The sequence below is a fragment of the Sciurus vulgaris genome (genome assembly GCF_902686455.1).
Source record: "Sciurus vulgaris genome assembly, chromosome: 10".
In the NCBI taxonomy this organism is placed as follows: domain Eukaryota; kingdom Metazoa; phylum Chordata; class Mammalia; order Rodentia; family Sciuridae; genus Sciurus; species Sciurus vulgaris.
Window position 1 is genome coordinate 84,806,372 of NC_136470.1, and position 14,708 is coordinate 84,821,079.

Genomic DNA, 14,708 nt, shown 5'->3' on the forward strand with positions numbered 1-14,708 from the left:
AAAGGCTGGAGGTTAAGAAAAAAGAAGGGAAATTCATGTGGATTTTAAAGATTTAGTCCAAACTCCCAGTTTCTTTTCCAACACCCATATAAGGCACTGGCTAGGAGTGCTTTTAAAACATTTTATTAGGAGAACTTGAATTTACAAAGGACAGCTTTCCTGCAGAGGTACAAAACCCAATCTTTCACTGGAGGTTGAAAAGTTAGACTGTTTTAACTGTGGCCATTTAGTGACAGAAGAGAGTGAAAAGCTGCTGGTGGGCTGGCCACTAATGTGCCAAGTTCAGGGCCCTCAGAGCTTCGCATCCTTTGGAGCTGACCTCTTGTTTCTAGAGGCCCTTTAGTCACTAGGATTTCAACTCTAAAAATAAAAATGTCTTAACAACTTCCACCATCAGAGTCAGAAGCTGGACTCCAACCACTCTGTGTAGGAGCCCTGATCTAGGGGAGGATCCTCAGCTGCCATTTGGTAAACACTTTGGTGAAAACTTCTGAGCTGCTGTGTCGAAGGCCCCAAATCCCTGTCAGTGCAAAGAGGAAAACAGCGATGATTGTGCTACATCTACGCCCATGAGTAACCTGGTCTCAGGGAGGGCAGAGGACACACAAGGAGAGTCACCCCTGTGGTCTCATCCTGACAGCAGCATAGAAAGAGACGTAAGCAAAGCACAAAGCTCTTCTTCACATACATGTTCTCGAATTCCTCCTACGACATCAATTTATTTTGGGATTTCTATCGTAACTACAGCCAGGATACTTCTCCAAACTTAGAGGGTTTCTAAATTGGATCACATAATGCTAAGGGGAAAAAGCAATGATAGTTATATTATTAATCATATTAAGCCCTTATATTGGTAAATGGTTTAATGACATACAAAATATCATACTTGTTCTTTCTCTCTCTTTGAAGATAAGAAATTAATGTCTTCTTTTAATGAATGTGAGCACTAGTACTCAAAAGATGAATGATTTACCCAAGGTCATACCAGGAAAGTCAGCACTACATAAAGAGATGCTATTTATATCACCTTACTTCCCAAGGAAGTTTTTGCGCTCTTAATTTTAATTTGTTCATTTATTCAAAATTTTATGACTAGTTAAAACTAAGCTTTTAAAAAGAGAGCAAAAGAGAAAGACAGTGACACCAAAGTAGAAAAACATCTCAAATTTGCTAATAAGAATGTAAATAACTATGACAATGTATGTATTAAACTGGTTCAAAACAAATATAGTCAAACCTCTCCAATAGAGAATAGTATACATTTAATAAGTGGTCTCATTATTGTGGATGGTCCTGTAAACTGGAAAAAAATCTTTCTAAAGAAAGGTAGCAAAATAAAGCAAAGTATTCTGAATTGCACTGTTCTTGGCAACATAAATTTAAAATTATTCTATGGAAGTAATTTACAAAATATAAAAAAATTTTACTCAGTTTTCCATAAGCATGTTATTAGTTACAATGCTAAAATATTAGAAAATACCTAATATCTTTTGGGTGAGACATGATTTTAAAATATAGCATGTAAATCTAAAAAGATAAAAAGCTAAAAATGAAAATAGAAAGTGGTGTACATATTTATATTAGGTTAACAAATAGGAAATAGAAAATCAAATAAGTGTAGAGAATTAAAATGCCATACTGAATGAAATTTGTTTAATCACAGCTACTTGTGCATAAGGATGAAGAGTTCAAGAGACCTTAGAAATATATCTGTAATTAACGAACTGAATCTGAAGACATCACTTGTGCATTTTACCTTAAAATAATGTAAATGTCTAATTTAAATATGATCTTAGATTTATCAATAACTAATTTGGACAGAAATATATTTATATTAGATGGGTCTCATTCCTGGTCTTAGTGTCACCAAGAAATAATTAACTAAGTTACTCCAACATACTTATTCCATCAATGAAAAAAATTAAACAAAAGAAAGGAATCCTAACTAATGTTCAGGGACTCAGTTTTCTCTGTTTTATAAAGAATGTCTTTTAGCAGATCAACAAATATGAAAAAAATGTTCAACATCTCTAGTAATTAGAGAAATGCAAATCAAAACTACTCTAAGAGTTCATCTCACTCCAGTCAAAATGGCAATTATCAAGAATATAAGCAACAATAAGTGTTGGTGAGGATGTGGGGAAAAGGTATACTCATACATTGCTGGTGGGACTACAAACTGGTGTAACCAGGATGGAAAGCAGTATGGAGATTCCTCAGAAAAACTGGAATGGAACTACCATTTGGCCCACTATTGCACTTCTTGGTCTATATCCAAAGGACTTAAAATCAGCATACTGGCGATCCAAGATGGCGGACTAGAGGGTGACTGCATCTCCAGTTGCTCCAGAACCCAGGATTCAAGAAGGGGAGGCATTGAGAGACTCGGACTAAAATAGAGCCACGGGGTGAGTCTCTCTCCCACCCAGTGAAGCTCGGCCCGGGCAGCAGGCCCAGATACGGGCAGCTTATTAGAGTAGGGCAGGGCAGCTAGAGTCTTCCCCAGGTAGCCCTGAGCACTCCAGTGGTGGGCTCCTCCCACAGGGCCAGATTCTCCAGCTTCTCAGAGCAGGCCCCCCAGTGAGAGCCTTTCTGCACACAACCAGCTTCAAGTCCCTGAGCCAGCGCGGTGAGCTCAGGCCCATAGGTTGCTTCAGGGACCAGGACAGGGCAGCCAGGGACTTCCCCAAGCAGCCCGGCTCCCTCCGGCGGGTAGCGCCTTTCTAGGCTAGCTTCTTGGAGCAGACCACCCAGTGAGAGCCTTTCTACACAGAGCCAGCCACAAGTCCCCAGGCCAACGGAGACCTCCGACCCGCAAGCAGCCTCTGGGACCAGGGCAGGGCAGCCAGAGACCTCTCCAGGCAGACTGCCCCCTCTGGCCGCAGGTTTTTTCCACGGGGCAATCCAAGATGGCAGACTAGAGGGTGACTGCATCTCCTGTCGCTCCAGAACCCAGGATTCAAGAAGGGGTGAGTCTTCCCCACCTGGTGAAAATTACAACAGACCCACACCAAGGCACATTATTATAAAAATACCTAAATTAGAAAATAAAGACAGAATTTTAAAGGTCACGAGAGAAAAGAATCAAATTACATTCAGGGGGAAACCAATAAGAGTATCAGCAGATTTTTCAATCCAGACCCTAAAAGCTAGAAGGGACAACATTTACCAAGCCCTGAAAGAAAATGGATGCCAACCAGGAATCTTATACCCAGCAAAACTTACTTTCAGATTTGACGATGAACTAAGACCTTTCCATGGTAAACAAAAGCTAAAGGAATTTACAAAAAGAAAGCCAGCATTACAGAACATTCTCAGCAAAATATTCCACGAGGAAGAGATGAAAAACAACGATGCAAATCAGCAATGGGAGGAACTAGCCTAAAGGAATAGCCAAATAAAGGGGAAATCAAATCATGCCAAAAAACAAAAATGAGTCAAATGACTAGCAATACAAATCATATCACAATAATAACCCTGAATGTTAAAGGCCTGAACTCATCAATCAAAAGACATAGGCTGGAAGAATGGGTTAAAAAGAAAAATCCAACAACTTGCTGCCTGCAAGAGACTCATCTCATAGAAAGAGATACCCATAGACTAAAGGTGAAAGGATGGGAAAAAACATACCATACACACGGACACAGCAAAAAAACTGGAGTATCCATCCTCATTTCAGATAATGTGGACTTCAAGCCAAAACTAGTCAGAAGGGATAAAGAAGGACATTACATAATGCTTAAGGGAAGCATAAATCAGCAAGACATAACAATCATAAATATCTATGCCCCAAACATTGGCTCATCCATGTACGTCAAACAAATCCTTCTCAATTCCAGAAATCAAATAGACCACAACACAATAATACTAGGCGATTTTAACACACCTCTCACCGCTGGATAGATTGTCCAAACAAAAATTGAATAAAGAAACCATAGATCTCAATAACACAATCAACAATTTAGACTGAACTGACTTATATAGAATATACCATCCAACAAAGAACAAATACACTTTCTTCTCAGCAGCACATGGACCCTTCTCTAAAATAGAACATGTTTTATGCCACAAAGCTACTGTTAGCAAATACAAGAAGATAGAGATACTACCTTGTAATCTATCAGATCATAATGGATTGAAATTAGAAATAAATGACAGAATAAAAAACAGAAACTTCTCCAATACTTGGAGATTAAATAATATACTATTATATGATGAATGGATAACGGAAGACATCAGGAGGGAAATAAAAAAATTCTTAGAAGTAAACGAGAACAAAGACACATCACATCAAAATCTCTGGGACACTATGAAAGCAGTACTTAGAGGAAGATTTATTTCATGGGGTGCATTCAACAAAAGAAGTAGAAATCAACAAATAAACGACTTAACACTACTGCTCAAAGCCCTAGAAAAAGAAGAGCAGACCAACACCAAAAGTAGTAGAAGACAGGAAATAGTTAAAATCAGAGCCAAAATCAACGAAATGGAAACAAAAGAAACAATCGGAAAAATTAACAAATAAAATAGTTGGTTCTTTGAAAAAAAATAAACAAAATTGATAAACCCTTGGCCACACTAACAAAGAGAAAGAGGGAGAAAACTCAAATTACTGAAATTCGGAATGAACAAGGAAATATCACAACAGACACGAGTGAAATACAAAACATAATTAGAAGCTATTTTGAAAATCTATACTCCAACAAAACAGAAAACCTGGAAGACACCAACAAGTTTCTAGAGACATATGAATTACTTAAACTGAACGAGGAGGACATACACAACTTAAATAAATCAATTTCAAGCAGTGAAATAGAAGAGGTCATCAAAAGCCTACCAACAGAGAAAAGTTCGGGACCAGATGGGTTCTCAGCTGAGTTCTACAAAACCTTTAAAGAAGAGCTCATTCCAATACTCCTCAAAGTATTCCATGAAATAGAAGAGGATGGAACGCTTCCAAACTCATTCTATGAAGCTAATATCACCCTGATACCTAAACCAGACACAGACACTTTGAGGAAAGAAAATTTCAGACCAATATCCTTAATGAACATCGACGCAAAAATTCTCAACAAAATTTTAGCAAATCGCATACAAAAATATATTAAAAAGATAGTGCACCACGATCAAGTGGGTTTTATCCCAGGGATGCAAGGTTGGTTCAACATCCAGAAATCAATAAATGTCATTCATCATATCAACAGACTAAAAGTTAAGAATCACATGATTATTTCAATAGATGCAGAAAAAGCATTCAATAAAATACAGCATCTCTTCATGCTCAAAACACTAGAAAAAATTGGGGTAGTGGGAACATTCCTTAACATTGTAAAGGCCATCTATGCTAAGCCCATGGCCAATATCATTCTAAATGGTGAAAAACTGAAAGCATTCCCCCTAAAAACTGGAACAAGGCAGGGATGCCCTCTTTCACCACTTTTCTTCAACATTGTCCTTGAGACTCTAGCCAGAGCAATTAAACAGACCAAGGAAATTAAAGGGATACAAATAGGAAAAGAAGAACTCAAACTATCCCTGTTTGCTGATGACATGATTATATATTTAGAGGAACCTGGAAATTCCACCAGAAAACTCTTAGAACTCATAAATGAATTCAGTAAAGTAGCAGGTTACAAGATCAATGCTCATAAATCCAATGCATTTTTATACATAAGTGATGAATCTTCAGAAAGAGAAATTAGGAAAACTACCCCATTCACAATAGCCTCGAAAAAAATAAAATACTTGGGAATCAATCTCACAAAAGAGGTGAAAGACCTCTACAATGAGAACTACAGAACACTAAAGAAAGAAATTAAAGAAAACCTCAGAAGATGGAAAGATCTCCCATGTTCTTGGATAGGCAGAATTAATATTGTCAAAATGGCCATACTACCTAAAGTGCTACACAGATTCCAATTAAAATCCCAATGATGTACCTTGAAGAAATAGAGCAAGCAATCATGAAATTCATCGGAAAGAATAAGAAACCCAGTATAGCTAAAGCAATCCTCAGTAGAAAGAGCAAAGTAGGGGGTATCACAATACCAGATCTTCAACTCTACTATAAATCAATAGTAACAAAAACAGCATGGTATTGGTACCAAAATAGACAGGTAGATCAATGGTACAGAATAGAGGACATGGACACAAACCCAAATGAATACAATTTTCTCATACTAGACAATGGTGCCAAAAATATGTAATGGAGAAAAGATAGCCTCTTCAATAAATGGTTCTGGGAAAAGTGGAAAAAAATATGCAACGGAATGAAATTAAACCCCTATCTCTCACCCTGCACAAAACTCAACTCAAAATGGATCAAGGACCTCAGAATCAGACCAGAGACCCTGCATCTTATAGGAGAAAAAGTAGGTCCAAACCTTCAGCTTGTTGGCTTAGGATCAGACTTCCTTAACAGGACTCCCATAGCATAAGAAATAAAAGCAAGAATCAACAACTGGGATAGATTCAAACTAAAAAGCTTTCTGTCAGCAAAGGAAACTATCAGCAATGCGAAGAAAGAGCCTACTGATTGGGAGAAAATCTTTGCCACTCATACTTCAGAGAGAGCACTAATCTCCAGAATCTATAAAGAACTCAAAAAACTCTACTCCAAGAATTCAAATAATCCAGTCAACAAATGGGCTAAGGAAATGAATAGACACTTCACAGAAGAAGATCTACAAGCAATCAACAAACATATGGAAAAATGTTCAACATCTCAAGTAATAAGAGAAATGCAAATCAAAACCACCCTAAGATTCCATCTCACCCCAATTAGAATGGTGATTATCAAGAATACGAGCAACAACAGGTGTTGGTGAGGATGTGGCGAGAAAGGTACACTCATACATTGCTGGTGGGGCTGCAAATTAGTGCAGCCACTCTGGAAAGCAGTGTGGAGATTACTTAGAAAACTTGGAATGGACCCTCCATTTGACCCAGCTATCCCACTCCTTGGCCTATACCCAAAGGACTTAAAATCAGCATACTACAGAGATACAGCCACATCAATGTTCACAGTTGCTCAATTAACCATAGCCAGATTGTGGAATCAATCTAGATGCCCTTCAGTTGATGAATGGATAAAGAAACTGTGGCATATATATATATACAATGGAATATTACTCTGCCATAAAGAATGATAAAATCATGGCATTTGCAGGCAAATGGATGAAATTGGAGAATATCATGCTAAGTGAGATAAGCCAATCTCAAAAACCTAAAGGACGAATGATCTCAGTGATAAGCGGATAAGGACATATAATGGGGGGTAGGAGGGGTTAGCATTAGGGTTAGGGCTAGGTTGAGGGTTAGGGATAATGAGGGTGGTAAGAATGGAGGAAGGAAGGACTGTATAGAGGGAAAAGAGGGGTGAGAAGGGTGGGGGGGGGAGGGAAAAATAATAATGAATCAAACAACATTGCCCTATGTAAATTTATGATTTTTAATTAAAAAAATCAGCATACTTACAGTGATGCAGCCACATCAATGTTTATAACATCTCAATTCACAATATCTAAACTGTGGAACCATCTTAGATGCCCTTCAATAGATGAGTGGATAAAGAAACTGTGGTATATGTATACAATGGACTATATTACTCATCCTTAAAAAAGAATGATACTATGATATTTGCAGGTAAATTGATGGAGTTGGAGAATAACATGCTAAGTGATATAAGCCAATCCCCAAAACCAAAGGCCAAATGAAAGATGGTGGAATGAGATGGACATCATTACCCTATGTACATGTATGATTGTACAAATGGTGTGACTCTATGTGGCATATAACCAGAGAAATGAAAAGTTGTACCCCATTTGTGTACAATGAAGTGAAATGCATTTTGCTGTCATGTATAAGTAAACAGAACAATTAAAAATTTTTAAAAAGAATGTCTTTTAGCTACTGGTTTTTTGCAGTTGTAAAAGAGGTCATTTTGCTGGATCACACAGAAAGTTCTTCCTGTTCTAAGGCCTTTGGTTCTTTGAAACATAGACATGTCTAAGACTGTCCTTAACACACAGTCTATCTTCAAAAAAGAAAAAAAAAAACTTGTTCTATTTCACTTTTTCTGTTTCTCCAACATCTTTATAGTTCTAATGTGCAACTTATTGGGCTTATGTAAGTTTAGAAGAAATTAAAGTGCTAGTATACCCTTTTGAGGGCATGAAGCCTGCGTTGAACTCGGCAATATAGGCTGAACAAGGGTCTCTGGGTAAAGCTTAACTGAATTATGGTAACAATTCAATTACATTTTAGAGTCATTATGTATAGATTTCATTAAAGAAAATTCTTGATTAAATGTTCTTATGAAGGAGGGATGTCAAAAGGATTGTAAGGATCTCCATTGTTTGAATTCACACAGTTCTTCCATGTCTGTGATTAAATATCTCCCAGTTTTCCTTGCTATAAACAGAGAATAGTAACAAGCAACCAAAGCAGAGGGGGTTAGCATACTGAAGACCCTATGCTGGAATAGATATTGAAATCTGGGCCCACACACTGTGGAAACCCTCTTCCTTTTGTCATGTTCAACTTTCTTTGGTCTTATTACACACTCAGGAAAGCAAGCAAAGCTTTGAAAAAGGGGGAGAAGTGTATATATTAGAGCTAAAACAACTTCCCGGTGAATCTCACCGCACATGTAAGGTTCTCACATTCAGAAAGAGTGATTAGGTCCAAATATCTTAATAAAATTAATCTCAGAACACCATTTATTCCACAACTGTTTCTTGAGAAGGCAAAGTGTGCTTTTTACTAAGACTATTTCATTTCATCTTCTGTAGTCTTTGAGGGAAATACTGAAATCATCCCTTTTAAAGAGATGAGGAAATTGAAGCCTTAGAAAGATCAAATAACTTACACAGGGAGTCAAAGTATTAAGCCTTAGAACTGAATTCACACTCATGTCTCCTCATACTGCTAAATTGTTTTCTGATAATGTATTTAAGATTTTTTATTTTTTTATTTTTTAAAATTTAAAAAAATATTTTATTTGCTCTAATTAGTTGCACATGACAATAAAATGCATTTGCACATTTTGATAGATCATACATAAATTGACTATGATCTCATGTTTCTGATTATTCACATTGCAAGATCACAGTAGTCATGTAGTCATACATGTACATGAGGTAATAATGTCTGTTTCACTCCACTATCATTCCTTACCCCATACCCCCCCTTCCCCTCCCTTCACTCTACCTAATATAAAGTAAGATTTTTGGCTTAAGAGGGATAAAAAGAATGGCTGAAGAGAGCTTCCACAAGAAAGTTATTAAAGTAGCAAGAGTCAGGAATGTAGATAAAAGGGATGAAATAGACAATGTATTAAAAAAAAAAAAAAAACCCAGCAATATGTAATTTCTTAGAGTAAGAACAAAGAGGGGCTGGGGTTGTGGCTTCATGGTAGAGCACTTGCCTAGCATGTATGAGGCACTGGGTTTGATTCTCGGCACTACATATAAATAAATGAATAAAATAAAGATTTATCAACACCTAAAAAAATTAAAACAACAACAACAAAAAAAAAAAACAATAACAACAATAAAAAACCAAATGGGCCTGGGGTGCCTCTGTAGGTTCTGCTGAAATCCCTGTCAAAGCGCTTGTAGCAATAAGTAGTTTCATAGTGGTGGTTGTCTTATTGTGAATGACAGTTCATAAAGTTCATGCAAAAAAGCTGAGAACTATGCAATGCTTTTCTCTTTTCAATGAAGATCTCAAAGGGGGATATTTGAAATATTCAAATGTCCTAAAGTGGTAAGCATTCATTTACCAGACTTTCTCTTATATGTCATCGTTCCTTCCATATCAACAGGATATTATTTTGTCCATCTTTATGTTTTGAACAAACTAAAACCATGTGGTATTTGCACAAGATAGGATGCTGTGAGTAACTGAATATACTCCTGGCTCTGACACTATGACAGAATATAAAAAGTTACTCTCCTCATCTCTCTGCATTCTCACTTCGAAAGAGAAAAATTAGGCAAATGGTCTTAAGATTTTTTTTCCCCCACCTCTAAAAATGTATGGCTTTTTAATGATCCTAAATGTATTCAAATTGCCTCTGGGAGAAAAATGAAATAAAATTGAACCTAAAAGATGCAAAATAACATATAATCCTACGTAGTCTTAATCTTGAACTTTCAGATCTGTGCTACAAACCCCAGCATTACAATGAATTAAAGTTACCAGGTTATGGCAAGATAACATCCAGGCCAGAAACTCCAATGAAACTCCAATGAATGAATTTTGGAAATTTGCAAAGTTGTGACTCCCAACACCTTGTACTGGTTTTTTTGATGCTGGAATACCTCAGTATGGCGGGCCAAATCATTACTCTTTTGTGAGATTGCAAAAAATATACTACTTTTTTTTCACAAATATGTGTTAAACAGATCAAAATCATGCAGAAAGATAGCAAAGAAAGGTACTTTAGATTTTTTTAAAGTTTGCGTTTATTAAAGTTTGCTCTATTAGAGAATAACGTAATAGATTAAGTGGCCCTGTAAAAAAAACCAAGATAATGTGACTATTTTTCAGTATTTCAGCTATGTTATTAAAATAGTTTTATTTTTTCTTTTAAAAAAGAAAACAATTATTAGCTCAGTCAGTATTACTATTCCTTTCTCTTTAAGGTGCTCTGTAATTCAGGGTTTCTCTGTATCATTGTAAATTTGCTGGATTAGCGGGGTAAGAAACATTCTGGGTAGAAATGAAGTTCAGGAATTTAGGAGAGCACTGACAAATCCCAAAGTCTGCAAAGATTCCCTAAGAATACCAGCTTTCAAATGCAGGGTGCGATTTACCATCAAGAGGTATACTGTGCTACTGGGAAGCCTTTTGATGCTTAGAGGAGGAAACTACTAGTTTGGATATAAATGCCTAAAAGGCCACAGGCTGGTGATCTTCTCAGCTGACTCACTAATTGAAAAGGAGCCTGGCCCCAATGCACTTTTCTGACCTCAAATAAATGGAGAATATAGGGCAATATCTGGACAATATGCCGATTTATACACACACACACACACACACACACACACACAATTTTGAAGTTGGGTGAGAAATAAAGCTTACATGGCTACATTCTGTCTGAAGTGATTGGCATCAGGCCAAAGCACCTGAAGAGCAAATGTGAAAGAACTTACAATGTAGCAGGGCTCACAGTAGGCTTTCTTTTCAACTGCATAGAAGGGCTGCCCTCGGAGCTTGTTGTTGCAGATGATGCAGGTAAAACAATCCACATGGAAGACCTGATCCATGGCAGTGCATCCTGTACCTTCCCCAACTACATTTTCCCCACAGCGAGCACAGCGGCCTGAAAGAAAATGGAGAAGAATTGTTAAGGACAAAGAAGTACTTTGATCCTTCTAAAGAAGTCAGTGTCAGAGAGACAGTGGATTTGTATTGTTAGCAGCAGCAAAAGAACCACCACTACCACCTTTCTATCCTTTGAAAGGCCAGCATGTTGGGGATTTTACATGAGTTAATTGACGAAACTGACCTAAGGTCCCAGAGAAAGTGACAGAATAGAACTCAGGTCTCTGATTTTGAGGCCAACGTCTGACTCCAGTCTCACTTCCTGATGTTAAAAGGGACATGACTCAGGATGATTGGACTGAAAGGCACAATCTATAAAACAGTCCAGGAAAGCTTTTCTTTGGAGAGTCTATACATTCAGGTAGAACATGAGGGATCTGAATCCAAACTTAAACTTCAATTCTTTTCACAAAAGTCCTGGTGGTCTAGTCCCCAGTGATGGGCACACTACTCCAACTGCTAAAAAGTTCTCTCTCACACTGAATCAGATACTGCTAACCAATTGTTCTAGGTCTGTTTCCTGGAACTTCATGAAACCAGTCTCATCTCTTGGACTTGACCATGTAAACATGTATAATTCAGCTAGCATGGCCTCAGAGTCTGCTCTTCGTGTGACTATCCCTAACTCCTGTAGTGGTTCCATGTACTGTGAGGTTTTGAGTCCCTTGTGGCCATGGTTGCCATTGTCCATTCAGTGGTCTGCAAAGGTACAACATTCTTAAGTTGATTAAAGGGGCACCTGTCTACACATGGACACAGAGTTAGGTTTTTAAAAAAAACATATTAAGTTTTCAATAATAACAACAAAATATAATTTGAAATAAAAATTTTCGTCAGCAAGAAGCACTGTGCTTTGTTTAATGTTCATCTCTATCCGGCTGTCATGGGGCTCTTGAGCAAGAGGTTGAGTCCACATCTGGTTTGCCTTCTTTATCTTTGTCTTTACTAAATTACAAACAATCCTAATGGGTAACAGGTGATTATAGGCCACTGGGAATGTCAAAAATTTGCAGTCTTTTCCACAATACTTGTAGCAAACCTAGTGCTTTTTATGCCAGACATTTATAATACATATGTAGACACTATTATTATTCCTACTTTACAGATGAGGAAAATAAGGTGTGGGAGAATCTTCAACTAACATCAAGTCCACCCTGTCTCGCTTCAGTGTCTATGCTCTTCACTGCTCTAGAAAATTGCCCCTACCCAGTTCTGCACATCAGGATTAACACAGATCCAACACTATGGACCATTATGGGGAGGATTTGTCAGAGAAAACTGCTCTGAACACTACATCACATTGGCCTGACAATCATTTCACACTCAAAAATGGGAAAGCTAAATGTTTCGACTTGAGAGAAGAGTAAATATATTTCTAGTTCTCTCTGGTTGTATTTGGCTCTGGAAAGTATTTCTTTACATTCTGTTGCAGGAAAGAATGTCTTTGACATAAAGCTCAAACTATCTAAGAAGTAAGAACTATCAAATGCTGGTAAAAGTTATGCTCTTAGAAACTGAGCTGTCTCTACTACAGGTGATATTCTTACAAAATTTCAATATTATATTCTTCATATTTGATAACAATTTTGTGTAATATTTGTAATAAGCACTGTGCTTGGTTTTACAAGCCTCTTTCCAAGAGTTCACTTGTACCTGTTTTTATTATAAGATGTAACTTAGACATTTTTGTGTATTTATTAAGGCTTGTACCTGTTTTATTATAAGGCATAACTAAGAAAGATACCTTTAAATTTTTGTACTCTGTTAATAACAAGAAAATTATGTTATTTCATATGGCACTATTTTCATGGTTATACTGAAAACAGAAAACCAACAACTTAATTGGTTTACTGGAAAGTTAACTATACTATGTTTGAAAATGAGGCTAAAATTCTAAGAGCTTCATGCCACCAATTGACAACTTTTCATTCCAGAAAACATACTGGGAATTAAGGACCAGAAGATCAACAATCCATTTAACTACTGAAAACACTGGATTCCTAGGAAAACTCTAATGTTACATTATGTATTTGTTAAGTGCTGGTTGGTAAAATTATTTTTCTATATTATTATTAAAAAGATCATGTAATAGAATATCAGGAACCACCAGGGATCTATGGACCACCCTTTGTAAAAACAGTTTGGGTGGAATGGTAATGACTCTTGGTCATAAGAGGTCTGCTAAGTAGCTAGAGGTGGTAGTTTTGGTCAAGACCATTAATTCCCATAGTATAATACCTGAAATTCAAGAGCTCGAGTCTGCATGGTTGATGGAGAGTTTGACAGCCATCTATGAGGATCTGGTAGCAAATGTCAATCACTGATTTAGGGCGAAAGGTCCAGCTGAACAGATAAACTTTGGGATTTTCCATGAATTAAAGAGACACCAAATGTCAACTCTTTGTCCAGGACTATAGTCAACTTTTATGTGACATGCAGAAATACAACAGATGCTGTTAGCATCTTTTATAGTCACTTTGAGAGCTACCTACATCCAACATGCACATGACAAAATATGCTCATTGGATGTATGTTGTAGAAGAAAGTGTTACAGAAATATATAAGGAAAAATCACATTGAGCGGGCTTAGTAAAGGTTTTGTGGAGAAACAGACATTTGAATTCAACCTTAAAGGAATGAATTTTGACAGGTGGACATGAAAAGAGAAAAATATTCTAGATTTTCCAAAGAGAGCCTGAGTGTTGGTGGCTTACAAGAGGCAAAATTGCTTTAGTGATGACAGAACAGGCTCTAGTCTTCTCAACTCTAAAGGCAGATGGACTATATTCATTTAGAAAAAACAAAACTAAACTAAACAAAAACAAACAAACTTTTCCTTTACGTTTGGTTGAATATCTTTCCAGAGTGGGTCAGGGTATATGCCAGACCCAGACATGACTCTGGATTTTGCTGCCTCTCATATTTTTCCTATTTTGGGCATAAATTGGGGACACTAGCCTAGAGGGCAGTCAGTCTGGCACCTTAAAATTCACAAGCACAGAAAAAAGAGTGAAGAATAAAAATTTAAAAATAGCTGTACACATCAGCAACACAGAGAAGGTGCCCAATGTTCCCTTTTCACATTAACAAGAGTTTACAAACTATGCCTTTTAGAGAGGCATTCAGAATGGAAAGAAAGATACTCAAGCAAAATGTATTCTTGCCTCTAGAGGGACTTACGCTACACATTATTAAAAGCACACGACAACTTGAATGACCACCTTAGACAAATATCTCTGCACTTTTAAACAAAGAAAAACAGAAAAATGGTACCAAACTTCAAGGCATCAGAGCATGAGAAGAATTATGGTTGTTTAGGAAGCAATAGGAACCTAATAGCTCGGACCTGTAGCTCGGACTCCAGGCTTCTTTGGGGA

At 37.1% G+C, this 14,708-nt stretch overlaps 1 protein-coding gene across 20 annotated transcripts in view; it reads right to left on the reverse strand.

Moving 5' to 3' along the window:
* The window catches only part of LPP (LIM domain containing preferred translocation partner in lipoma), a 655,110-nt gene that overhangs the window by 103,943 nt on the left and 536,459 nt on the right, over window positions 1-14,708 (reverse strand). For all 20 annotated transcript variants that reach the window (XM_079155229.1, XM_079155218.1, XM_079155217.1 and 17 more), the window contains one exon: window positions 11,160-11,329. In XM_079155229.1, the coding sequence (XP_079011355.1) occupies window positions 11,160-11,329 (170 nt within the window). The remainder of the gene's footprint in view (window positions 1-11,159; window positions 11,330-14,708) is intronic.